The 26,670-nt window shown below is 47.0% G+C and overlaps 1 protein-coding gene across 9 annotated transcripts in view; it reads right to left on the bottom strand.

Annotated features, from left to right (window-relative positions):
- LOC118780464 (cyclin-dependent kinase 17-like) overlaps window positions 1-24,712 on the bottom strand; it is a 45,770-nt gene extending 21,058 nt beyond the window's left edge. For 3 of the 9 annotated variants that reach the window (XM_036532948.1, XM_036532949.1, XM_036532951.1), the window contains exons 1-4: window positions 24,403-24,712; window positions 16,522-16,683; window positions 13,098-13,253; window positions 11,812-11,856 (exon numbers count right to left, since the gene is read on the bottom strand). In XM_036532948.1, coding sequence (XP_036388841.1) covers window positions 11,812-11,856; window positions 13,098-13,253; window positions 16,522-16,651 — 331 coding nt within the window. In that variant the 5' untranslated portion in view covers window positions 16,652-16,683; window positions 24,403-24,712. Of the gene's footprint in view, window positions 1-2,728; window positions 3,046-7,244; window positions 7,295-11,811; window positions 11,857-13,097; window positions 13,254-16,521; window positions 16,684-24,402 lie in introns of those variants that run through there. The other 6 variants (XM_036532950.1, XM_036532953.1, XM_036532954.1 and 3 more) reach the window with 4 other exon arrangements.
- Window positions 24,713-26,670: the final 1,958 nt, after the last annotated feature.

Here is a 26,670-nt window from a genome sequence, read left to right as displayed (position 1 = left end):
CAGTCAAATCAGGTTCACCTGATTTTGCAAGGAAACGCCGGTCTTTGTGTGGCGTGTAATTTCATCATTTAAAAATGAATAATAACTCTTTTTTTTTCTTGATTGCTGAACATTATCGAAACAAGTGAGCTTCAACCTTTGTCCATAGACATTCTCTCTGATTTTCTGTGCCATAGACCCCCCCCCCCACCACCACCACCACCACCCACCCATACCCTTACAGGGAGGCATGGTTAAATTCACTGCGGGGGTGATGGACTGTACCACCGACCTTGCAGGGGGGTCAACACCAGGTCGTAAAACTCCCTCACACCGCCAGTGAGATGATGAGGTCAACGGATCTATACTACCCAGCATGCTACTGGGGTTTCCCCTCTAAACGTGTCTGTGATGGATGTGATGGACACTGGTGATGGTGGGGGGGTGGGGGGAGGGTGGATTGTTGGAACCATAGCTTGTCTCAGGTTCTCCTGAGGTCTTGTTCCTTGTTCGGATGTCAGTAATCGTACTCCACATGCTGAGATCCCTCTTGCAGAAGCTATCAGAGGCAATAGTCATTACATAACTAAATTATTCAAATATCGTTCACACAGAGACCTACTGTTTTATTTTTCAGGTCTGCAGCTTTTTCCCTACAAGCACGGACATATTTTCAAATGAAATAAATGTCCAGTAGATATAAAAAATGAAAGAAATATTAAAAATGTCTGTTCTTCTGGCTTGATATTTGTAAAGCAGAAAGCGCCCAGCCTAAATGTAGTTAAAAAAAAAAAAAAAACACCCAGAGTGGCACTGCTAGCAGACTAAGGAAAAGCTGTTGGTAAAAAACATGAACAACAATAATAGGATCCTTTTTGGAACAAACAGCCCTGTTATCTTCAAACTGCCCTGTTACCATCAAACTGAACTGTTACCATTAAACCGTCCTGTTACCATCAAATAGCCCTGCCACCAATGTACAGTAGTCCTACCATCAAACAGTTACCGTCAAACAGTCCTATTACCATTAAACAGTTCTCATGCTGTTAAATGGCCCCTTTTCCATCTAGCTGAACTGCTGCCGTTAAACAGTCCTGCTAACAGCAGTACACCAGTCAGTGGGAAACCAACGTGATGATGGTTAGGGTTCCCAGCAAACAGGCACTGCAGAACTCATGCGAGGGAGAGAGGGAGGAAGGGAAAGAGAGATAGCATGAGAGAGAGAGCCCGTGCGCGAGATGGTCTGGCCACACAAGGCCCGAGACAGACACTCTTACAGAGAGAGCGGAGGCCATTCCTCCTTAGCGCTAGGGCTACAGCTGATCTCTCCACACAGACGCCGCGGCAACAATCCGAAGATCCTCCCCCCCTGCAATCCATACCGCTGCCATATCCTCAGGCAGAACCCGGAGACGTGATCACGGCAGTGTGCAAATCTAATCTCGCATCTCTGCTGCCAATGACGTTCCTCCTTGTGATTTTCAAGGACACGGAGGGACAAAGAGAATGCTCCCGGTGACATTAGCTGCGCCTGCGGCATAGTCCCCTTCTGGAGTCCTGCCGCAAAGAAGGTCCCCTGACCCACGCAATGACGTGGGCGTGTTCAGAGCTGCAGCGGGAGTCGGACATGGTTCATGCACATGCTCACCTGCGCGACCCATCTATCAGGAACCCAATTCCACCCGGGGCAGAAACAGGAGTCCTGCAGTTCAGCGGGCAAAGATACCCAAGCCGCCACTGGCTACAGGCCTGTTTACTAAGTCAACAGAGGTGTTTTATGACACACAGACACACGCATACAAAACCCACAGCCTCTGACCCACACACAGCCCAGTTAAACTCAGTGAACGGTGGTATTTCAAAAACATGCATACACCTTGAGCCATGGTAAATCACTTGGTGATATTCCATGACCTGCCACTGCATAGAGGAGACCCAGTCACTGATTACGTAAAAAGGCCAAGAGGACAAGATTCTTCAGGCAGACTGAGAGAGCTTTTCTTTCCCCCTTTTCCAGCAATTTTTCAGTAAAAATTAACCCCACTCAATATAGAGACACATTCTGACTCATCTTCTTAAATCTCCCATGATGTGATTCAATATCAAACATGAATACTGTCAGAATCCTAATGATGATCCCCCATTTAGTCAATTACAGGCTCTTAAAGCATGAGTTCATTTGTATCTGGAGTGTTTTCAGAACATACATATTTCATTTCATATTTTCTTTGGATTGCACCTCCTCCAGAAAAGTATAAGCGCTTTCTGTAAGCCTGTTTTAATCATTTCTGCACCAAAACTAACAATGACTGACAGAAATGGCAATTGATGGCATACACTATGAGTGAAGGGGAGACACGCTACAGACACGGAAGTAAAGAGTGACAGGCAAATCAAAATAACCAATGAGATTCAAGATCCAAAAGCACATCTAGTGCCTCTCTCCCAATCCCACAGGATGCGTTCCTCTCTCCTAAAACCGAGTTTTAAAGAGGCTCATCAAATGATGAGCTACTGAATTATGTTGCAATTGTGATCACCAGTAACTTCAATAATAGTAACGTAACCATGGTGATGAAATCCAACCCAGTTGAATAAAGCTGGATTTAGTACTTTGGATTACATAATCTTGGAAGTGTGCTTTCAGTTTCAGTTTAGCGAGCCCTGTAACTTTCAGAACCCCCCTTCCTCCACACGCTCTGGTCGCTCAGCCGGCCACAGGAGGAAGAGGCCAGTGAGCGGGACTCACCAATGCGGTTGCCAGGGGGCCGGCAGGTCTCCAGGATTTTCAGCATGCGGAAAGGGGAGAGCCGCTGGGGCTCCCGCCCGCCCTCCGCCATCCTGGGCCCTCGGGGGGACCCAGGGGTAGGTGCACCGTGGGGCGAGACTGCCACTGTCCCCAAATCAATTCACAGGAGGAAAAGGAAGGAGAAAAAAAAAAACAGAAGCCCACCTCTGTTCCTCCTCTGAATAAAAAAAAAAAAAAAGCTTTTTGAGAATTCCACTGAAAGGTCAGGTGGATGTGGAGAGCTCTGAGCTCCCAAAGTCACCGCCTCTGTCCAGACGTCTGCGATATCTCTTCAATCAATTCCAGCACATCTTTCTCACTTTCTCTAGACTTCTGTCTCTCTGGACCTCTCTCTCTCTCTCTCTCTCTCTGCCACTATGAATCAGATAAACTGCTCCTGAGATTAAACACCTCTGGTACCCTCACAAATCCTCTGTGCAGGTAGCACTCCTGTGAAACACCAGAAACACGCTGACAAAGAGAGAAGGGAACGGCACCTCTTTCCCTCCCTTGTCCTCTCTCTCTCTTTCTTTCTATCCCTCTCTCTTGTTCTCTGTCTTTGTTTTCCCGGTGCAGCCGCAGTCAGAACCTGGCTGCTGAGTCAGGAAGGCCAGACACAGAGCAGGCATACAGGCGCTGGCCCTGACTGCAAAAGCACAGCAAGGCGCACGGACGCACACGCTGACACACGGCTGCGCAGACGCTCTCTCCAATAGGATGCTCAGAGGCCGGACGGTAAGGCTGAAAGGAAAACGAGCGGCTCCTCTACAGCAGGTCCCAGATTGCCGGAGCTCCCCTGCCGCCGCGACAATGACAGCAGAAACACAGATACGATCTGCAGTCCGCCCTTGCTGGCCTCCCTCCCTATTCTGTCGTATCTCCGATCTCCTCCTCTTTTTGTTCCCCCTCTTTCTCTCCGTCCTGCCCAGCCCTTAAGTTTCTCCCCTCCTGTCACTCCGTCAGTGTTCTCTCTCCGTCTCTCTCGCTCTGATCTCCCCCCCCCTTTGTCTCCTGTGTTCTCTCGATATTATTTAGTATGCGACTCTGTACCCATGCAGTCCCGTCTCTCTCTCCCTCTCCCTCTCTCCCTCTCTCTCTCTCTGCCACTCCCTCGCACAGTGCTATTTGTTTCTCCTCACGCTCCCTCCCTGCCCTGCCTCCGTCTCTTTTGTCTGGGCTGCCTGCTGGCGGATATGGAAACGCTGAGAGTGATCTCTCCCGCCCCCTCTCTCCTGCTCTCCCTGTCGGTCTCTCCCCGAGCGTGACACCGAGAGCCGCGCTGCTCTCGCCTCCTTGCTATCGCCCCTTCTCAATTCAACTGTAATTCTCTCTCACTCCCATCCTCTCACCTCTCACATACACTCTCTCTCTCTCTCCCTTTCCTTGCCCTCAACTCGAACCCTGGTTTCCAGTTACTCCAGTACAGCAGGGCAGAGGGGCATGGCCAATTCCTGGTGGTACCCACCGCTCTACAGCTGCACCTGCCACCCCCCCAACCCTCTCCCTCCCTCCCTCCCTCTACATCCAAACCCTCATCTCAGTTGTCCTATCTGAGAGTGACTCCCCCCGCCCCCTTTCTCCATCTCTCTCTCTCTTTCCCCTCTCCCCTGGGGACAGAGAACACAGGCCATTATTTATTGGCAGACAGGAGAACAGCAAAAAAAAAAAAAACTGCTCAGAGGCACGGGTGAAGTTAACGCTTTACTGCTCGCTAAGGACAATACCCTCGTGGCGCAGTAGTAAACCTGGCCCTGCCTCACGTGTGGCTGACATTACACCCCATCTGTATGCAGTGCTCGTATGCTTGGCTGTGGTGAAATTACATGCTACTGACCTGGGGAAGGGACACCGATATGCTGTTGTTTTTCCCCACATGGCACAACCGAGGCAGACGAATGCATCCCTGGAAATACTATAGTACCACTAGTGCAAAACCAAGCCCAGCTACAATTTACATTCTGAGTGCAATATTCTGTCCTGTAAGCCAGCAGGAGTCCTTTCATCTCAGAATTGCTAATTGTGAACCCAACTTTCTCTATCTTGCCAAAGGAAATGTCTTCCTAGGAGACTCGCTGACAATACAGCCCCGAGGGCTGGTGGCTCTCTCCATGCCTTTGTGGGTGTGTGTGTGTGTGTGTGTGTGTGTGTGTCCGCTTGAATGTGTGGAGACTGTGTGCATGTATGCGAGTGGAATCCTTCCTAGACTCTCAGAATGCAAACTGTGCTGGGCAGCCTCAGCAGAACTGATCCAGGATCAGCAAGGCCCATCCCTCAGCGGAACCCCGGCCATATGCGATAAAGCTGAGGATGACACAGGGTCAGCGCTTGGGGACAGAATCAATCCGCACCTCGTGTGCCGGCTCTAATGCATCCGTCACGGTGGGCCTGCAGGCTCCCTGTATGTGATCGATAGCACAGTCACTTCCCCGCACACGAATGCAACAAAAGCTACTCTGTGGAGGGGGGGTGGGGGGGGGGGGGGGGTACTAAGAACCAAGTTCCCTCCAATCCTGTGACTAATGTTATGAAGTAATCGCTCACCCACCCACCCACCACCCCTCCCCTCCCCCATCTGCACTGTAATGTGCATACATCCCTTATTTTACGCATCTATGCCATCACACACAGGCTGATCCGGTCAGATTGACGTCCATTTGGATGTAGACAGATGGTCATTCAGTCAGACACACAGAAAGTGGTGCCAGGCAGCTGGTGGACCTAGGTGGTCTTAAAACATCAACTCAGGAAAAGTACTTTATTTGACATACCAAGGTTTTAATCAATCAGCCATATAAAAGTAACTTCAAAGATAATGCATGGCACGATGTTCATTTCCCTTGCTTTCCCACGGATAGGGCTATCATGCAGTGTGTGTATTGCGTATTGTAATCCCAAGCACCAAGAAATCACCTCTCCAATACAAATCAACGTTTTGATTCAGCTCACAAGCTAAATATTAGCCTAATACCATCCATGCATGTGTGAAAGTGGACCTTAGCACTTACTGTTGAAAAAAAGAGGCTTAAGCGCTTTTTGAACACCCTAATCCTGAGCACAAAAATAACATCTTTTTCCATGAGAGGGAAATCTCATCGTACCATCTCCAATGACATACTTGGTGTCTTCTTGATGTGTCCAACACATCTTCCCTGTGGCTCATTTTTATACAATTACTGAAATTTTTCACAGAACTTAAAATGAATTACTACACTCTTGTAGAAATGCATGTTAAATAATAACACTAAGGTAAAACTGTGCCGAGAAGTGTCAGGGAGCCCTTGAAGGGTCACACAGGGTCAGGTTTAATGAAGTCTTGGTGCCCCCTGAGACACCATCACAGGAGGGTAGTCAACTGATGGTCAAAGGGCAGGGTAAGTACACCAGATCATGCCAGAATGAATGAACTCAGACATGCTAAAAAATAAATTTTACTGTTATTTATTACTGTTGTTGTTGTTGGTGTTATGTACTACCTACCTAAAGGAGACACAAGAAATGCCTGAGTATGTTTGATTTGTGATTTCTGTATCATTTTATAAATTATTACAATAATATTAATAATTATTATTAGAGGACTTAAGATCACGCCAGAATGAATTAATTCAAACATATTAAGAAAAATAAACTTTACTATTATTTATTATTGATGTTACCATGAGTGTTGTGAATCATTACTATTACTGTACTACTTTAAAAATATTACTCATTAACTGTACCTATTACAAAACATTATATGGTACACTGTTAAAGGTTGAATGACGCAATACAAATACATTACAAAGCACGGCATCCTAGTTACCTTTTTGAATCCTTCAGTGAGACGAACAACCATGCTGTTGTCTTAGCCATACTAATGTCTGCCTGTGTGTGTGTATGTGTGAACAATGGACATAGCACACACACAACTTGATCCAACATGATCCAATCAGCATGGCTGCAACCAAGCTGCACTTCAGTTAACTGACTAATAGCCCACTGTGCCAAAAACATCACCATTAAAATAATGAATGGTATTCTCTAATGTTTCCCTGACCTGACCAGGAGCAGGGGAAGGGGCGGGGACAGTGGGACGGGCTCACAAACAGCTGACTCATAAACAGCCGTCCAATCAACTGATAGTATGAGTCCCATCATTTACCCTGTGAGCGTACACACGCACACATGCATACACACATTAGTGACCTTATGCACCACTACAACACAGCAGCCTCCATAGGTGTAGCAGCAAAAACACGGAACATTTGACGGCCCCCTCCCCTGTCCTCCACCACAGGCAGCCAAAAGTTTCAATTCAATTTACAGCCTCAAGCTCAGGAATTGAGTTATTATTCACAGCAATCACCACTGCTGCCCTCTCACTCACTCTCACTCTCTCTCTCACACACACACACACACACCTTTCATTCACCTGTCACTTCAACAGGCTCTGAAACTCACACAGAAAATGCCTTGTGTCAAGGACAAAAGCAATTTTCACCTTCCCCCTGCGATCTTCCCTCTCTCCGTTCCCCCTCTTTTCTCTTATTAATGCCAGTCCATTCTCTGCCGCACTGACTGACGGTGTTCTCTCTCTCTCTCTCTCTCTCTCTCTCTCTCACCCTGTCTCTTATTCTGCCTCCTTGTTTGCAAAAAATCTGGCAGCGCAATGTCCGCACGGAGCACTGCGGCTCCGGAGAGGAAAGTAGGAAAGGCGGAGGAGTGATTATGTGAACCGGAGGAAGAGATCCCCCATAAACAGGAGAGCAAGAGGCAGCGCACGGAGACCGGGAGACCGCCTCGACTGCGGTAATTACCTCTAAACCCTTTATCTGTGTCTGAGGATGAGGCCTCAATCTGATTATTCAATTACAGGGAGAGCAGAGGGAGAAGAGGCCCAGAGCAACGATGGGATCTTACTCTCTCATGCTTTCCGACCCTCACAAACGCTTACAGACGCACACTGACATGCACTAAAACACTCCCACTTACGCACACACAGACAGACTCACATTTACACACTCACAAGTACGCACAGACACCCTCACACTCACAATCGCGCATATACCCACTCACTTACACACACACAAGCACACACGTGCACTCACACTCTCTCATTTCCCGCACGTGCGCACACACACACACACACACACACACACACACACACACGCACACACACTAATGTGACAGGGAGGGCAGTGAGGGCAGAGAGATTACGCTGACACTGAGTGTTAGAATGCTTTATTGGCATTGACCACAGAAACCCCACTGTTGCTCTCTCTCCTCCCCCCTCTCTCTCTCTTTCTCCCCGGTCGATTCTCACCAGCTCCTCTACAGAAAGACAGAGCTGTGGATCCACCACTGGGACTTGGCACAGAGACGCCCAGCTGGCATGGTAATCACTGAAAAAAAGCTTCATTACTTATTTATAAAAGAAGTGTTAAAAATACAGGCAAAAAGCAGCAGCTTGTTGCCTCTGATTAATATCACACCTCCAAATGAGAAATCTCACAGGCACACTGATGCAGTGCCGGCATGCCTCTGCGCTTGCGTCTGCTACAGGGAACATGGGAAGGAGAGGTCTACCCTCTAGATTGGCATCAGCACTTTCCACGAAATGCTCTCCCTCAGATATGCCAAAGAGAAGCAACACCAAGTATGTTTTCCTAGCTCCGATTCTAATTAATTGCTTACCTATTCCCTCGTCTGTGTGGAGTATGAGTATGAGTGTGTGAATGTGTGCGTGTGAGTATTTTTGAGTGTGAGTGTGAGAGTGCATGTGCATGCATACCCGCTTGTGCGCCACATTTTCACTTTTAATGTGCTGTATTGATCTAAGATGGAGCTGGTAGTGTAGCCGACAGCGAAGCTGATAATTTGCTAGCAATAAATGAAAATAAAATACAACAATAAGAGGGTGTCTTAAGGCCAAAAAATGGGTATTTCTAATTATTGACCATCCCTAAAAATCAATCTCACTCTATTAATTTAATGCAGTCAGGCTAAAAAAAGACAGCACTGGACCCAACCCTACTCCAACAAATATTTTCAAATGCGCACATTTAATAACCTTCCAACTGCTGCATACCTCATGTTTGCTGAGGGAAGAACAGCATGAGTTATCGTTTAGCCCCCCCCCCCCCCCCCCCGTCTGTGCAGCGGTGACCCTGAGGTAAACAGAGGAGCAGACAGGGGATGGAAGGGAATACCCTCTCAGGTTACAGCCCCACTCAGTGCCGGCTTCTGTGCGCTGCCACTCCAGTTGGCAGAAGTTGTCCGTAACCGCTGATCTCAGACCAGCTATGCTGTCTGGCTGCTAACAGTACGAGTTTCGAAAAATCTGGTCTGAGATCAGGCCTTACCAGCGACCTCTGCCTCGAGCTGCATCCAGCCCGGCGCACAGATGCCCGGTCCACGGAGCGCAGGACCCTGTGGTGTAATGCAGCCCTGCACAGCATCACCATCTCAGCCATCGCTGTAGCTCGGTGTGCGCAGTGAGCCCCGCCCGGCTTATCAAGTAAGCTCTTTACAGCACAGGGGTAACTACATTACAGTGGCAGTCCGTTGAATTGTAAATATTAAATGTACCGCCGGACCACTTTTAATGCAGTGCATGGCTCCGCTCCACAGGGCTAAAATTATGCTAAAGCCCCGGCGAGCTCGGTGTGACATGGGCTGGGCCCTGCTCGAGGGAGTGAGGACCGCGGTCTGCCCCCACAGCGAGGGCAAACCACACGCTGCAAATATACAGGGACAGCAAAGAGGAGAAATGCAACACTTTAGGAGCATATAGCTGTTTCTGTCTGTCTGTCGAACTCTAAAAATTTACGGGCATTTTTAATTATGAACTCTTCTGGTGGCGAGAGGGGGCCGTCTCTTTAATGCGCTTTAGAGAAATTGCATCATCATGCCGATCCATTAGCGCGGGACGTGAACGGACTGCAGAGCGAGGGTAGGGTGAGTCAGCAGCGGCCGTGGCGCATTCCTCCTCCGCCGAGAGCAACTCGCTTTCCTGCCGACCCTCAAAGCTCCTTCACAAAGGTCTGCCTGGCTCTCCCTGCACCCTCAGGGTCCTCTCCTCCGGCTTTCTGTTCCTCGCTCTTCCATTTCTCCTCCATATTGCTCCTCCTCGCTCATCTGTTTTTCCTCCTGCCTTCTCCTTTCTCTTCTGTTTCTACTCCAGCTTTTTCCTCCTTGCTGTTTTGATTTGTCTTTCAGCTTTTTCCTCCTTGCTGTTTTGATTTGTCTTTCAGCTTTCTCCTCCTTGCTGTTTTGATTTGTCTTTCAGCTTTCTCCTCCTTGCTCTTGTTTCTCCCTTGTGCTCCCCTCCACACTGCCCTTTGCAGGGCAGCTCTGCTCTGCTGTCAGTTGAAAAACAGCAGCTTTCTGGACTTCAGAGAAATCCTGGAGTCTGACTGAAATGAAAATCCTGAAATCTGACATTGAGTTTGAGGTCCCTGAGGAGGGCTCCACAAGCCCTCACAAAAGAGCCTGTGCGAAACCACAGCAGGGCCGAGGTGCTCTTCCACAGAGCCAGTGAGGAAACCCCTCCTGAAATCAACCCCTCACCATGATCGCTACTGAACACGAGAGACCAGGGATCGATCCCGGCCTGAACTCAGCAAGCATGAATGTGAGAGAGCCACGGTCATGATGATACAGGGTTTCCGTTTCTTGCCAGACCATTCCAGATCGCATTAATGTGCCTGGATTCCGACACGCTGTGCCCAGGCAGGCTGGGCCAACATGCCCCGCCTCAACCTCATCCGCAACCTCCACCACACACTCACTGGCGCTTATCCCCGACTCTGTGTCACTGTTTGCAATGGCAACAGGTGGCTCCGTTTGCTCTCAAAACGCAGGTGAAAGGCAGCTTCCCTTGTGATGAGTCACGGACAGGCTGGGCAAACACATGAGGTAATCACTCTGCCCATCCCTTCCTATTCATCCCTCCTCAAATTTCCTGACTCAATGCCAAGAAGATGGAGGATACATTCATGTGCTCATTTGCAGGGCACAGTGGATTATCTAATGCGACTCAACAAGTTTGTGCATGGGTGGCTCAGACAAGACAATCAGTTAGCTTGTTGTTCTATGGCATGATGCACTTCCTGTTCCGTAATTCTGGAATTTAATAGGAGAGGCCAGCCTGTCAGGCAGCCTGCACCTCCAGGGGGCGCTGCAGAGAACAGCAAAAACACTGACAAATTGACCTGCGCTCTCTTTTCTCTCACTCTCTGGCCCTCGTGACTCAACAGCTTAAATCATTTACTGCAGCAGCTATGCATAGAACCTGACCTGAACGTGAATGATATTACTCACAAGTAGAGCACAACTATATCTGTCCCCACCAAATGATTTTAGGAGGTATGAAGGAAGCACGCACACCTTACACAGTAGTGTGCTTTTGAGGAGATGTCTACAGTAGTACAACCAGAGCCAACAGTTCACCTTAACAATTCAAGTCTTCATAAATAATAATGCAATGATGCCACTCAGTCTCTATATGACAGCCTGTCATGCAGAGCGCCAAACATGTGTTGACACCAGCTCTCCTTACACAGTATCCCAACTGTCTACCAGATACAGTGTGGATGTTTCATCTGCAGTGTCTGAAGAATCATTAGGTTTTTATCCTACACTGGACACTGGCCTTTTTTCTTCAAACTATAAAATATGCATTGTGCAAGCAGGCGGCCACAAACAGCAGAGTCAGCAGCAGCTTTGATGTGACGTAAGGAAGGCCTGCGTGTGGTCTGACATCGGCGGTGGATGTCTGCGGATAACATTTAACAACAAGTCCCAGAACTCTCTGTTCCTTCCTGTCCCTGCTAAAGAGTTCTGGCCAACTGCTTTGCACTGCTACGTTCATGAATATTCATGGAGAGACAGGCCTGGAATATATATATTTTTTCAATGATTCATTGGTAGTTCTAATCTTTTTACAGGTTTTTATAATGTTCAGATTCAGAAGCAAAGGAGTAGCTGCCTCACTGCTAATGAACATTCAAAAGCACCTGTCTTCACTGGGTCAACAAAGCAGTGAAAGAACACTGAATGTGACGTACCGAGAGTCAAAAATCTTTCTGGTGAAAATGTAGTCTTTGGTTCCCCTGGAAAGATGACATGGTTACATTCTCAAAAAAAAAACCCAACATTTGATGATTTAAAGCAAAAATGCATAAAAACATAAAACAAGTGTTCATAAAAGAAGTGTGTTTCATCTGCAATCACATTGCATAGCCTCTGGAATTTAAGCATAGTTGCACAATTACTACATTGGCTGAAGCACTTTATCAGATGTGTGGCCGAATTCCAATCGATACCTACAAAAGATCACACACGGAACAGCTAGGCCAACACAGCAGAAGCGCAGCAGCACTGGCTGTAGAAGTAGATTTACATCAGAAAGTGACTCATTGGTGCATTGTTGGTTTACAGCAAACTGCAAAGGCAAACATCTGGAGGCAAAAGTGCTAAAGGGAAAATGACTTTATACTGTATGACTGCTGTACTCAACTATGTGAGGGACATTAACGGAAAATGACTTCCCACTGTATGATTGCTGCATTGAACTGTGTGAGGAAAATAGTCGGCAATATTTGCAACAGAGCACTGCAACATGCAAAGCAGAAACTGAATGATGAAAAAGGCTTGTGTTCCACTGATTCCATACGCGACATTTACCATCTCAAGGCATTAGAGACCAGATTAACTGGGTGATGAATTGAAAGAGAGAGAGGGGGGGGAGAGAGAGAGAGAGAGAGAGAGAGAGAGAGAGAGAGAGAGAGATGGAGAGGGGGGGAGAGAGGGAGGAAAAATAGAGGAGCAAATAAGGATAAGTACATGCAGATGGATGGTGAATGAGACAGAATGAGAGAATGGTGGATGGATTTAGTGTGGGGCAGATTACCAATGTACAAATAAACACATCTGTACATTAGGGAGTAAAACACAGTATAGAGGATAAAGCAATTGCAATCCTACAGACCTTCTGCCGAAGGGGACACGTGAGAGAGAACTCATGACAGAGAGGAGCAAATCAATCTACTAGGAAGCTGTTAAACAAAGTTACACAAGAGGAACTACCAGTGACACAACTGAGAAAGCAGAAAGTATGTCTTGAGAAACTATGTCTCTAATAATACCTGCCATATTGTCTTAAATCCATTAATGATTTTTTTTCTTAAGTTTATGTGACACCACAGGCAACAACTGTGCAGTACAGTTACTCACCCCCACACTTACAGACAGAAAAGAATATTAGGACAGATTCGACCGCAGAACAGGCAGTCAACAGAGGGAGAGAGAGAGAGTGAGAGAGAGAGAGAGAGAGAGAGAGAGAAAGAGTCACCGAGAGATCCGGTCCTTTGTAGGGCAAGATAGGGTCTCTCCAGCACACCCCCAAGGTCCCGATGCAGGGCAGCCCGCCCTAGGTTACCCGCATACTGACGCAGGAAGGAGGGCGCACTGTGGGAGGGAGGGGGGCGGGCAGGGCACACCATCGGCTCTGAGAGAGAGAGCGGGAGGGGAGGGACAGACAGGGAGGGGAAAGAGAGACGGAGTGACACGGGAGAGAGGCAGGACAGGTAAGGGGAACGGGCAGGGGGGGACGGGGGGGAGATGGGGGGGGATGATGGAAAAGAGATTCGGGGGTAGACAGGAAGGGCCAGGATTGAAAGGAGAGACAGAGGAAGGAGAAGAAGAGGAGGAACGTCACAGACAAAAAAACAAGGACAGGAGAGAGCAGACTGGACAGGTGAACATGAGGGTGTGCATGCACTTCTTCTCTAAAAGTGGAACACAAAGGGAGCGAGACCACAGAGTGGTGCGTCATGTGAGCGGAGCACTTTTCAAACCAGAGGCAAAAGCCACGGCGGACTGAGCGGGGCTCCAGCGGCCAGTCTCCTCTCCATGACGACGACCTCTCACCTGTTCAGCTCTTTGCACTGTGCCTGGTGTGACAAGGCCAAAATGTATAACACTCAAAGCAGACCCATCTACCTTTAAGACCCAGGCATCTCTCCAGGGGCTTTTCTGTGCTCTGTGTCTGGAACCAGAGAGAGTTCTGCCTCTCCCAGGCCAGTGGTGCATCGCAATGGGAAAGCGCTCACAAACAAACTTGATAATAACAGAAGCGTAATTCTGGTCAAATTCAACTGACACGGAGTCACAATTAGCAACCTGCTATAAGTGCTTACTGCAAACATCCTCGTCACCCTGTCGATCCATTTTAGAGAGACCTTGTCTTGACAGACAGCTCAACCAATATTTTAACCAATAACATTCACCCTGAATGCACCTTGGATGATTCTGGATTGCAAGACAGTTCACTGCACCATTGGCATAAAGTGAGAATGCTGGTTCAACCCCACAGAGCTTGGAGCAGCCAGAGAGAACGACAATGACATGGGTGATGGAACTGATGAGTCAGTGACCACAAAACAGAAAGGACATACCAAGTCAGAAAAGACTTACTCTATCAAACAATGCATGAACAAATTGTGATTTTTCTCTAGTGGTTACAGAAAACAATGAATGACTGTGAATGAATGGTGCAAACAAGCGAACCAATCAGCTCTCCCTGTGCCATACCATGTGACCGACTGAGATGAAATCGGCATTTAAGAGCAGATGGGAGATGTACTCTAGCAGTGCCCTAATGTTTCTGCTCTTTTCAGCGACAAAACTCAAGGGACTCAACCCTCACATCTTACACACAAAACCGTAAAGTATATATTAATGCTATGGCTGAAGCACTCCACAATGAAAAATGCATGTGTGTGTGTGTGTGTGTGTGTGTGTGTGTATATGAGTGCATGCGCGTGTGTGTTTCTCCTCACCCTCACTAAAAATCCTGACTCCTCAGCATCTTGCTCCCCTCCGGAGAGCCCTGCAGAATATCAATCCAAGGCTACTGGAGGACTCCCAATTCTGAGCCCGGCGCCAGCGCCTCTCCCCTCCGCAGCCGCGCCCCGGGGCCCGCCCCGCCCTGCCGGAAACGCCGCACCTCGGCCGCTCGCGGCCACGATCGCCCCGCGAAGGCGCCCTCCCACTCAACCTCTCGCTGCGTTTCCAATTAGCGACCTGACAGATTTATGTGATATATGCTACAACTTTGGCTCCAAAGCTTTTCTTGCGCCGGTGACGAGACAGAAAGAGAGAGAGAGAGGGAGAGAGAGAGTGAAAAAAGAGGGGGATGTAAATTTAGCGCAGCGGTTCATGCTTAATGGCCCTTAACGCTGCGGGCGGCTTCAGGGAGTGCACCAATCTCTCTTCATAAGACCACTGCCTTTTTTTTAAAATCCTGGAGATACTTGAAAGTAACTGAAAATAGCAGATCATATTTATTGAGAATAAAAGAAGCATTAACAGGTGAGCGGATAGTAAAGCTACGTAAAATCTCAAAAAATATAGATATAGAAAATAAAGTGTAATGAATAGATAATAAAATTAACTGCTGTGAAAGGAACAAGAGAAAAAAGGAATGAAATTAAAGCCAGGGTTACGTCAGCCTCGCTGTGAGTCAGACAGGGTAATGATACACAGGCAGCTACTCTTGTCCTACTCTGTGTTACTCTCTCTGACCTGATTTCTCCAGCTAGGTCTGTAATTAGGAAAGTCGAACACTGCTGCACCACCGGCGCACAGGTGATGTGCAATACCACTGAGCAACCACCAGATGTCACTCCAACCACCCCCGGGTCTCCGACACAAAACAGTCCTGCCTGCACTTTGGATGGGATCCTGCGAAGGGATTTGAATGTGTGAGACTGAAACAGGGAGACAGACAGCGAAATGAGCCATCTGACAGCCAACCGCTGCTGACGGCACCAACGAGACAGCAGTCAGCACATTGCCAGGGTTTTCAAATGGGGCCCCACTGGAGAGGGATGAGGTGATGTCATGCCTAATCAGCCACTGGGTGCCTGTGACTAAAGAGGCCCGCATAACAGCCGCTCCCTTCACCTTCCAATCACAGCCCTCTAATTAACAAACATACTGCTAATCTCCCAATCAGAGCGCTCAAAATTACTAACGCTTTCTCTTATTGCCCACCCCTTGTTGGGGTGGGCCCAATCAGCTGTGGCTCAAAGAAAGGCCTTTATTTGCTCAGAACAAGCAAATTATACACTGAATGCCCCTTTCAATTTGAATGCCTGTGTGTGAAACCAGCAATAACGACTGAGGGTTGTGTTGACACACTGTGTTTCCATGAGAAGTAAGAGACGAAAACAACACAGGACAGCAGCACAGCGCACGGCAAACGTGTAAAGACACCTGTCAACACCCCTCACTTCTCCCACCGACCGACATGCCCATACATACGCCCCACGTGGTTCCACATCTGTCACAACGACTCTCCCTCTCTCCCTCTCTTCCTCCTCCTCCTCCTCCTCAGATGCCAGAACGCGTGATTCGCTCATAACGCAATGCGCAGCGGTGAAGGTGTCAGAACGGATGGTTAGCATTAGCAGCGATGGCGGTGGTGATGACGATGATCGTAATGGTGCCGGCAAAACACTGCGTGCCAAGCTCACAGCCTGTGTGAATCTTTCTCCCAATGGACTCCATTTTTGTTAACACAAAGCCAGTTGGGGGTAGTTCACCGCAATGGGTCCTGCCCGCTATATCTCATCATGATCACAAGTGTTCAAACCCCCTATATCACGAGAGTTCAAACACAATGGAAAGATCCATAAAGGCTGGCAGGACAGATCTGTGAGCGTTAGTGAATCGCTAAGGTGGGCTTGTGCACGCGGTGTGCGCGGTCTCACCGTTGTCGCGGGCGGCGGACGGCTCGTCGAGGGTCATCTGCTCGGCGAGCTCGGACAGCGAGTCGTCCACGGGCCTGGCGCTGCGCAGAGACATGGACAGGCGCCTCTTGATGATCTTCATCCTATCCATCCGGCCAGCGCCCACAGTGGGCCTCTAAGGGCCTGGGAAAGACAACACATTATCACCATTATCATCATCACTCTTATGATCAGTACTAATGACTGTGCATCACAAACACACCACCTTCATCATCAATACTAATAACATTTGTCACCTAACAAACACACCAAAACACTGTCATCATTATCATCAACACTATTAACAATGTCTGCATTCCAAACACAAATCATCATCAATATCATCAACAATCACCACACTGCGAACACAAATAATGTCTAACCAATCATCACATACAATCATTCAAAAAGAACATCAAAAACTCATCATAAACACATAAGTATGTAATAACCACCTATCTCACACATTTACATATATGGAAATGAATTGACCATTTTCAAATTTTCTATGTAAACTGTAAGCGTGTCATTCAAGGTTGAAACTTTGCAGTATGCGGATCTGTTCTGAAGATTTGCATATATAATGTTTCAGTTCTTTATCTAATGAATAACAGTGAGATAATAGTTATTCCTCGTTAGGGTATTTGTTACGGACTAGTGGGGGTTTTCCCAGTGCTACTTCCTCACTGGTCCCAGAGAGGGTGTTCGAGTATTACAAACACGAAAACAGCTGCGTAACCACGCCAACCGTAGTGGGAGGAGAACACGACACAGCGAGCCGCTGTGAGGACGGCCTACTGTGCAACATTACACACAGCACATGCTCGACCGCGCCTCCTTTAGCGTCTGGCATACACCCTTATCTAGGGCAACCTGATTTAGAACTGAGCACAGCCAGCAGTCAATGAGCACAGCACTTTAAAGTGAAAGCAACGTCCCACATGGATTTGAACCCACAGACAGCCCTCAGGTCCAGTGCCCTTGCCACCACTCCACAGCCCTCCATCAGTGTCACAGCCGCAGGGACTCAGCAGGTACATGCAGACACCAGACTCTTCTTGGTCATTCACACACATTCAGTTGCTGTGCAGGGGGAACACAACCTGTGCGTCACAAAGGGATCTCATTCCTTCCAGCCAGAGGGCTTACGGAGCCTCCAAAGGCTAAGGGATTTAGCAAGCAACAAACCCTATTACTCGGTCATTTATCTAACAGGCTGCAATCCTCCTGGGGACACCGGCAACAGGATATACAGTTCCCCTATGGAGAAAGATGGAGTGAGGGAGAGAGACGGGGAGGCTGTACCTCGCAGGATGAGCTCGCTCCAATGACGACAGCTAACTGTCTGTAGGATAACCACACACGCACGTGCGCACACACACATACAGACACACTCTTCCATGTACTTCACTGGCATCAGTGTCGGAGCAGAGACAGGGGGCGGGGCACTTTCACAGAGAAAGGGTTGATGACAGAAGAGAGAGAAAAGGCAGAAATGGAGCCCAAAGGACATAAAAGGAGAACGTTTGTAAGGACAGAAGAAAAAGAGGAGAAAATCTCAACAGTCTCCGAAGAGATTCTGTACACAACAACTTGGTCTCCACTTCATAAAGCCCGTTGTTTATGAACACGCAGAAGATCATGGTGAGATTTATAATGAGCAGAGCTGTAGCAATTTAATATATTAATCAGGCCAATTAATCAACAAAAGCTTTGATCAGCAATTTTGCTTGGCGGCATGAGGGAAGCCGCGTGAGACGGGGGGTTAACTGTGCTCGAGGCAAGGCGGTTCTCCGGGATTTTCTGGCGGCAGCTCCAGAGCGGCTCTGAGGACTGCCGCTACCTGATGCTGGGCTCCCCAGCCATAAACAATTTACAATGAACACTAACACATTTATAAACCATGATATAGCTTCACAGAGCAGTTTACATGACTTTAACTGCTTCAGCAGCAGGGTTCAAAGTAGTGTGGGGAACTTCCATTGTTCATTTGAAGGGGGTAACGGGAATTTTAGCCTGCAAGGACACGGATATGTTCACAATGTGAACTCTATTAAATATATAATGCAGTGCTGCTGTTACAGATATTTAGGCTCAAGTGACAAGTGCAATGTAGGTACACTGCTCTTCAGGATAAAGGACTGGTGCTGTTTGTATGCCAATACAATTAACAGTTGCGTGCTTTTATTTAGCACTGGCTTTGTGGCTTTGCTGATACAGAAGGTACTACAGGTAAGCGTGGATGTTGCTGCTGCTCCTGTGATAGACATATTAATGCTTCGCCATAGTAGTCCTGTAAGTCATTCACGTGGTTAAGAGTGTCTGTCAAACAAATAGCAATAATAAAGGAAAGCCATAGGTTTAAGGTATGTATGCTTATAAATGAGGCCTTCTGACTCTCATTAAAGACTATAGATTTGGTCATTTATCAGCCTGTTTCCCTGGAGAAGGAAGGGAACTGTTCCAGAAGCTGCACTTCAGCTCCAGGCTAATGGCACCCCAGCTCAGATCGGCTCCAGCACCACCAGATTTAGATCTGCTAGTTTTCCGTCGCTCTGTTTTAAGTGGAGGATAACCTATTTTAAAACAGGCTTGAACTTATCTGATATGATATAAAAAGATTGTCGATACTGCTTTGGTGTCATATAAAAAGCTCCTACCTTGAGACAGCTGCCTCTTGGTAGTGCAATATCCTCTCATCCCCTCTGTGTGTCTGTATTGCCATTTTCTCGCCGGTAACAGGAGTGATGCAAAAGTCGAAGGTCGAAGTTTGGTGAGTCAGCGACTAAGATTACAATATTTTGCCCAAGTTTATGACTAGGAATTGCAATGTTACTTGAAAGGTTCACAATGTCATTTGTAATAACCATAATTATGAGCTCACGCAAACGCAGCAAAACTTTGTGCCTACAGAGGGAAAATATCTGCTCACTTACGTCACCCAGACGCCATCAAGGTGCTCTATACAGCAGTTTTGATTGGCTAAAAGAGAGGGCACCCACCAATCATGGATGCTATCATGTAATCCTATAGACAGCAGCACTTTTATGACGTGAATGGCACCAACTGACTTTTTATGTTCTCCCACCGTAGAAAAAAATCTGACCACTTCTTCTTAGGAACTCTTTAGAACCAAAACAGTGGTGAGGCAGCCCTTAAGGTGCCCCACCTCCACAGGAGGTGGCAGAAGCTGCAGCATGTGGTGACAGAGTGGGGACAATGCAGGAACACTCAGCCTACCAGGTTCCCTCACCCAAAGGGACACCGCTTCAGGATATTTCGGTCTGCTCTACTTCTTGCTTTACATAACTCTGCACTGCTCCCACCAATGTGTAAAGAAAAAGGCGCCTTTTTTTTAAGCTGCGCCTTTGATTGTATAAACTTAGCAGGGCAGGGAAGAACACTGAGTGGCTGCCTTTTCTGGAACGACGCACTGCTGGTTATTATTATAAATTCATTCAGTCAGTTGCGAATACATTAAAATATGATAACACTCTCCTGAGACCTAATCATCCAGCCTGTGCCCGTGTGTAAGGAAGAGGAAACACCGAGATGGGAAGGGGGGGAGAGGGAACACCGAGATGGGAAGGGGGGGAGAGGGAACACCGAGATGGGAAGGGGGGGGAGAGGGAACACCGAGATGGGAAAGGGAGGGAGAGGGAACACCGAGATGGGAAGGGAGGGAGAGGGAACACCGAGATGGGAAAGGGAGGGAGAGGGAACACCGAGATGGGAAGGGAGGGAGAGGGAACACCGAGATGGGAAGGGGGGGAGAGGGAACACCGAGATGGGAAAGGGAGGGAGAGGGAACACCGAGATGGGAAGGGAGGGAGAGGGAACACCGAGATGGGAAGGGGGGGAGAGGGAACACCGAGATGGGAAAGGGAGGGAGAGGGAACACCGAGATGGGAAAGGGAGGGAGAGGGAACACCGAGATGGGAAGGGGGGGAGAGGGAACACCGAGATGGGAAAGGGAGCTCACATTTTTAAGACAATCAGTCTCGCACGCAATCTCATTTGCACTCCTTCAGCTGTTTCATTGGTGTTGATACTGATGACAACATGTGCACCCATTACCTCCACTCTACTTTCCACGCAGACAGGAGAGACTAAGCATTAGCAACTTCGTCTCTCTTTAACAGGCCTGAGACCTCATATGTATGCGCGCATAGACTTTCGGGCTTAGGGAATTCAAGCTCGTTACCTTATCTTGTCTGATTCTGCACAGACAGAAACGCTGCTAAAACAACATTACAACAACACTGAGGGATCCCTGTGTGGCATTGGTCCTCCTCAGACGCAAGTCCCATGAGAACAGGGGGGTGGATGTGAGCTCTCTGGTGGGTAACAACCCCAACAGAGCTGACGTGGGGAGTAAGGGGGGGGGGGGGGCATGTCGGTGCAGCTCCTTCCCTGGCCGTTAAGCTGCAACGTGATGCTAAAGTGCTTTTATCCCCGCCGCACAGGGGCCGCTGTGACATGCATCCACTTAGAGGGATGGCTCCGGAAAGAACGCGCTGACCGCTTTCGGACCATCCTCACGACAGCGTGAGAGCGTGCCGCGCCGTCCGTACACACTGCACCGCAGTGGAGTCAACAGAACAGACAGGGAGAGAGGGTGTGAGAGAGGGGGAGCTAGAGAGAGATGTAAACAAATATGCCAGCGCCAAGCCAAAGCACTTTATCTGGGGAGACGGTCCATTCACAATCACCACTCTCTCTCCCTGTGTGTAGAAACACCCTCCCGGCAATTCAGACGCTCTGTCGATATTTATTCTGCCTCCCTCTCTCTCCTTAGCGTTCTGTGACCCTGCAGCACCAATTAAGCTCGGTGCAAAAACAGAAGGAATAATGGTGACCTGTCTGCTACGCAGAGCCGGGAGCACGATCAAAATCTTACTAATAACGGTTTATCTTCAGCTTAAGAACCTCTATGGCTGGACTTTCCTCCCAGAAGAACAGTGTGGCTGAGATCAGAGTCTACGTGTGCTCTGTGCTGCCATCGCTACAGCACGTGCGGACAGCCAGCCACCCTCCCCATAAATGTTAACACAACATTGCTTGAAGATTTACAGCCCCTCATAAAAGCACACCCACTCGTCTGCAGCCTATATACTGCATGCAGGATTGCGTGGATACAGGTAAAGATCTTACAATGAAAAAGTAAAATACACAAATATGTTCAAATACAGTAAAAAAACAGCAGTTTCACCCAAAGAAATATTCAAAAAAACACTGCTCTCTCAACTAAGTTCCCTGTTTTCAATTCCAAAGTAAGTCCATTAGCCTGTGCTAGCTTTTTTTCCCCTCACTTACATAAGCCTGAAGAGGGAGAAGGAGATTGTGTGAGTGTGTGTGTGTCTGTGTGAGAGAGAGAGAGAAAGAAAGGGGGAGAGAGAGAGTGAGTTAGAGAATGACAGAGAGCTTTTGTAATCCTCCCTCATTTGCTAATCAGAGGTGAATTCACAGGAATTTCTCACTGCTCATTTACTCAGCAGAGGTGAGCGTGCAACTCTCACATTTGCAGCATCTGCTTATCTATTCAAAACCAGTTTTTTTTTGCCGGCTTTTTTTGGGGTTGCTAGGTTACCACAATCTGCAGTCTCTTTGAGGCAAAGGGAACATGATTTTCGCATTCACAGCTTCATTCCAAAACGATCTCAGGTCACTTCCACCGACCGACAGCAACTGGCAAATTCCTGCTGCATATCCGCACATGCCAGCGAGCTGCTGCCATCCATTAACCGACTGAACTGAACAGCTATGGCATAAGCCACACTCACACACAAGCGCGCGCGCACACACACACACACTCCCTCCTCGTCTCCCTGTGGGACAGGGCATGAATACCTTGTGCCACTCAAGGCCCTGACTGGCGCAGCAGCCTGGGGAAGTCTGCTGCATGAGTAATGCCCTGTCTGCTGACTCCATTTTTATCACACACACACACACACACACACACACACACACACACACACACTCAATCCCTCCCTCGTTCTCTACCCTCTGGGATCATCTTCTTGCTGCTCTCCGTCTTTGTCTCAGCTTTCCTTTCTCTCCATCCTGGTCTCATACCCCCACCAATTCCACCACCAGACGGGCCCCCTGGTGAGGGGTGCTGGGAGCTTTTTTTTTTTGGGGGGGGGGGGGGGGGGTAGCTGGTCATTTATGGTGGGCAAACACCTTCAGTGCCCCCTCTGATGGGGCAGAGAGGGAGACAGAGCAGGGGAATGTCTGACAAAAACAGAGAGATGTGCCACTAAGAAAGGGAAGCAGAGGGGACACAGAGAAAGATGGGGAAAACACTCAGAGGAATAAATGAGAGATGGGAGTGAATTAGAGAAGAAAGTTATGGGGAAATGTGACAGCAAGCAAGAGGAGGGGGAAAACTGCATTGCGAGGAGAGAAGTCTAGAGGAAAAGAGGAAAAGAGAATGCTTTGTTTTGTCACCACAGACCGTGGACTGGCTGGCTTTTAATTGACAGTAATATTAACCCACTGGAGAGAGGTCAGCACAGAGGTGGGAATAAGGTTGCCAAAGTCAGAGGTGTAACTGGACTTGAGAGGCAACAGTCCTTTCAATCTGATTTATGTGCTTATTTATGTACACTGTACAACATGCAAGGTTACAAGACTTACGTTACTCAGGTATGGGAAATGGGTGACCTTCCACATTTGCCCCTTCCTATATAAAACGTAGCTAGCTACATACAAACAAACGAGATTCACAGTTAAATGGGGGGTCTTCAAGACTAATGCATGTTGGAGGTTAGTCTTACCACTGCGTTAACTCGTATTTTACAGTGTTAACTGATATTCACTCGTTAATGTGCTAGCAAGCCATGATCTGCGCTTTTCAGTACACCATCAGTAAACGCACTCGAATCAATAATTTATAAGTCAGTGATATTCCTCGCTTACTCGGATCGCGCCATTAGCTTGCTACAGAGCATCATCTGAACATGAAAATTAAGGGAACTTCGGTATTTAATGACTCCAATGGATAGTTCCATGTTTATATCACGCAAAACATTTTTAAACCTTACTAGTTAGATGGCTTTGACCGCACGTATTACATCCAACCTGCGCTATGCTGGCCCCGTCTATTAAGAGGGGTTCCGCTGAGACACTGCAACCAAAAACACGAATCCTGGAAGTAGCTAGCCATATCCTATTGTAATGATGATACTGAATGCCAAATGAACATAATGCCACAACTGTGAGATAACTCTGTCCGGACCGTTTAAACTCAATAAACTAGCTAGTTAGGCCTTTGCCAATCATTCTCCAGTTCTCACCGTGTTTTCCTATCTCCAGGCACCCGGGTAGGCACGGTCTGACAAGGCATACGAAGTTAGACCGCTGTGATGGCAGAAATGTCCACCAGACAACGAAAATTGAATAAGTCGAATGTAAAGTGTTATCTTTGCCGCAGTGATCCTGAAATGTTTTGTTTTCTTCTATAGCGTAATATCTTTAGCGAACGAGCTATCCTCTTCTTCTGCAATGCATTCAACTCGAATGCTAGCCAACGTGCTATAAACTAGCTAGCTAATCACCTTCCAACTAGCTACTACTTTGTATGCATGCGTTAACGAGCTAGCCATGTTGTTAGCTGTAGATAAACGATTGAGATTTTTTTCCTATAATAATACAGATAGATAACCGGCTAACTAGGAACAACAAAGTGCACCGAAATTGCAGTTCAACAAAAATAGCTAGCTAGCAAGCTAACGAAAACAGGCTAGCCAGCTACCTTAACTTTGGCCAGCCAATGGTAACATTCCACAAACCGCACAACTAGTTTATGCAGTAACAAAACACACAGCGAGCTATGCTGGTTGCTTTATGCAGGGTACTTACCAATTTGCTAAGTAATATGGATGAGACAGGTGACGAGAAAGTCGTTTCAATCAGTACGTTGAGCCTCTCGACGTTACAATATCCACTGCGACAAGTTTGCGTAGTTAGCGTGAATCCAAAACAAGGCAGCATACACATAGACAACAAAAAAATAAATTCTTTCACTTAACCGTCACTTTATTTAGTAGCCACATAGGTACTGCAGTCGGAAACTTTAAGATAGGTAGCTACATAACTGATTCATCCGTTGCTGTCAAGTAATATAAGAGTTTCCTTCCGACCAGTTCCATAATTGAGCGCATTGCCTCTGTCCAAGATGCGAGATTACGAGCAAACGAAGGATCCCGGAAAACACCGCAAGTGGTAGCTATAGCCCTGTGCATGTGCGGGGAGGCGGGGGGTTAGACAACTGCGATAAAGTGCAGAACGCTAGGGGTGGCTTATTACTGGATCTTACTGTCCCCTCTTTGCGCACCCCAACAGTTTCCCCCATTTTGTGCGCCATTGTTTTAAATTCATGGTAATTCTACGACTCATCTGAATCCGGTTATGTTGGTGCATTGCTAGACTTGTTCCTTTTGAAAGAAATTGTGACTGCTAGCTACAACGATGTTAGGCAAATATGTTTCGATAATAAATTGGAAGTCTTGAATAAATAACGTTTCTTGAGGTGTATAAAACACTTATGGTGATAAAATGCGCCGTGTCACCAGCTGTGGCATACTTTACACATTCATATCGAGCGCTCACAGCACAACTGGACCCATTCGCGCTCCGGATGCTTAACTGCAACATCTGACCGGTCCAAGGAGTGCACATTACACGGGGTGTGTGTCACGGCAGCCTGAGAATCCTCTTGACCAACTGCGGAAACAGATCTATTGGCCGTTACCCATTATTCAGACGGGAAAGTATGTTTTTTTACGATTTAATTATTCAGTTAAGAAAATAAAATAAGAACACAGTCATCATCATCTAATTGAATTTCTGAGGTGAGGGAAGTGTGAAACACAGCACAACATGAAGATGGATTCGACTATTGTATTTAATTTGACAATAATACTTCATTGGCATTAGTTCTCAATGACTAATAAGAAACTACCGTGCTAAATTCGAAATTGATAAATAGTGACTTTGCATTCACCTGTAAAAAATATGTTGTAACGAATAGATCACTCGTAAAATAGGAGAAAATAAATTATTAAAACCAAAGTCACATACATTAAGAAAACACAATCGAAGGGTTCGTGGAATTAAACAACGGGAGCTTTTCAATTGTAAGTATGCCAGGACATTAAGCGGATTCAGATAGAGATTACGGAGATAAAAAACCTAAGGCGTACAGATACATCTGCAATGAGATTAAAGGATTTGTGTATTTTGTTGTAAAATGTGTTTACAGTGCTACAATCCATTACGAAATAATAATAGGCCTATACATTAATAATTCTTACACCAAAGCAGAAACGAAGATTCGCCTGATAGGGTGAACATAGGGCCTTCCTTTCATTATAAGTTGGTTTAGAAAGATTTGTATTTACGACATGGAAGCACCTTAAATTGTTTTTTCTATCAAGGAGGAGAGAGTGTCGGACAGTGAGAATAAGGGCGAGAAAAGCCCCCTGGCAATGTAAAAAGATGAAAATCTGTAAAAAGACAAATTTCATTTTTCCCTTGTGGAAATATTGAGTTTGTTGTGTTGTCCCTTTTAGTTTTTTTTTTTTTTTTTTTTTTTTGAGCCCGTGTGGGAACTTCAAATGATGTAGCCATTTATTTTAACCCCTGTGAGCGCTGTCTTCCTTGCTCTGTAATGTACACCTGTCTGAATTCCATCTTGCTGTTCTCCTTACCCTGGCAATCATTCCAAAAGCGTCTTGCAGTGCGTTTCACAATGGCCTTCTGATTATGCATACGGTTCTTCATGTCCAAGTATATTTGAATGTAAAGATATTGATATTGACGCCTTATGGATATCTGATGGAATCCCATATTTGGTTAGCCTAAAACAATAAACAAATAAAATCCATTTCTAGCGAGCTCTTGAAGAGTTCGAATCCGGTCCTTCTATTTTTTTTTGCCTGTACTGCCATCTTGTGGCAAATTTTTTGTACTCCGTTTCAATGACGATGTTAATTGGTTTTTCAATTTAGAAACATTTCTTGAAATATTGCCTCATTTCTCAAAAACTATAAGCACAAAACGAAAAACAGTCTGAACATTTTTATCAGAATATAACACCTTGTTCAAACCATGTATTCTTCCTTCAAA

This window comes from Megalops cyprinoides, chromosome 7 (genome assembly GCF_013368585.1).
Source record: "Megalops cyprinoides isolate fMegCyp1 chromosome 7, fMegCyp1.pri, whole genome shotgun sequence".
Classification (NCBI taxonomy): domain Eukaryota; kingdom Metazoa; phylum Chordata; class Actinopteri; order Elopiformes; family Megalopidae; genus Megalops; species Megalops cyprinoides.
The sequence above is the reverse complement of the archived record's forward strand: the minus strand, read 5'-3'. Positions and strand labels throughout refer to the sequence as shown.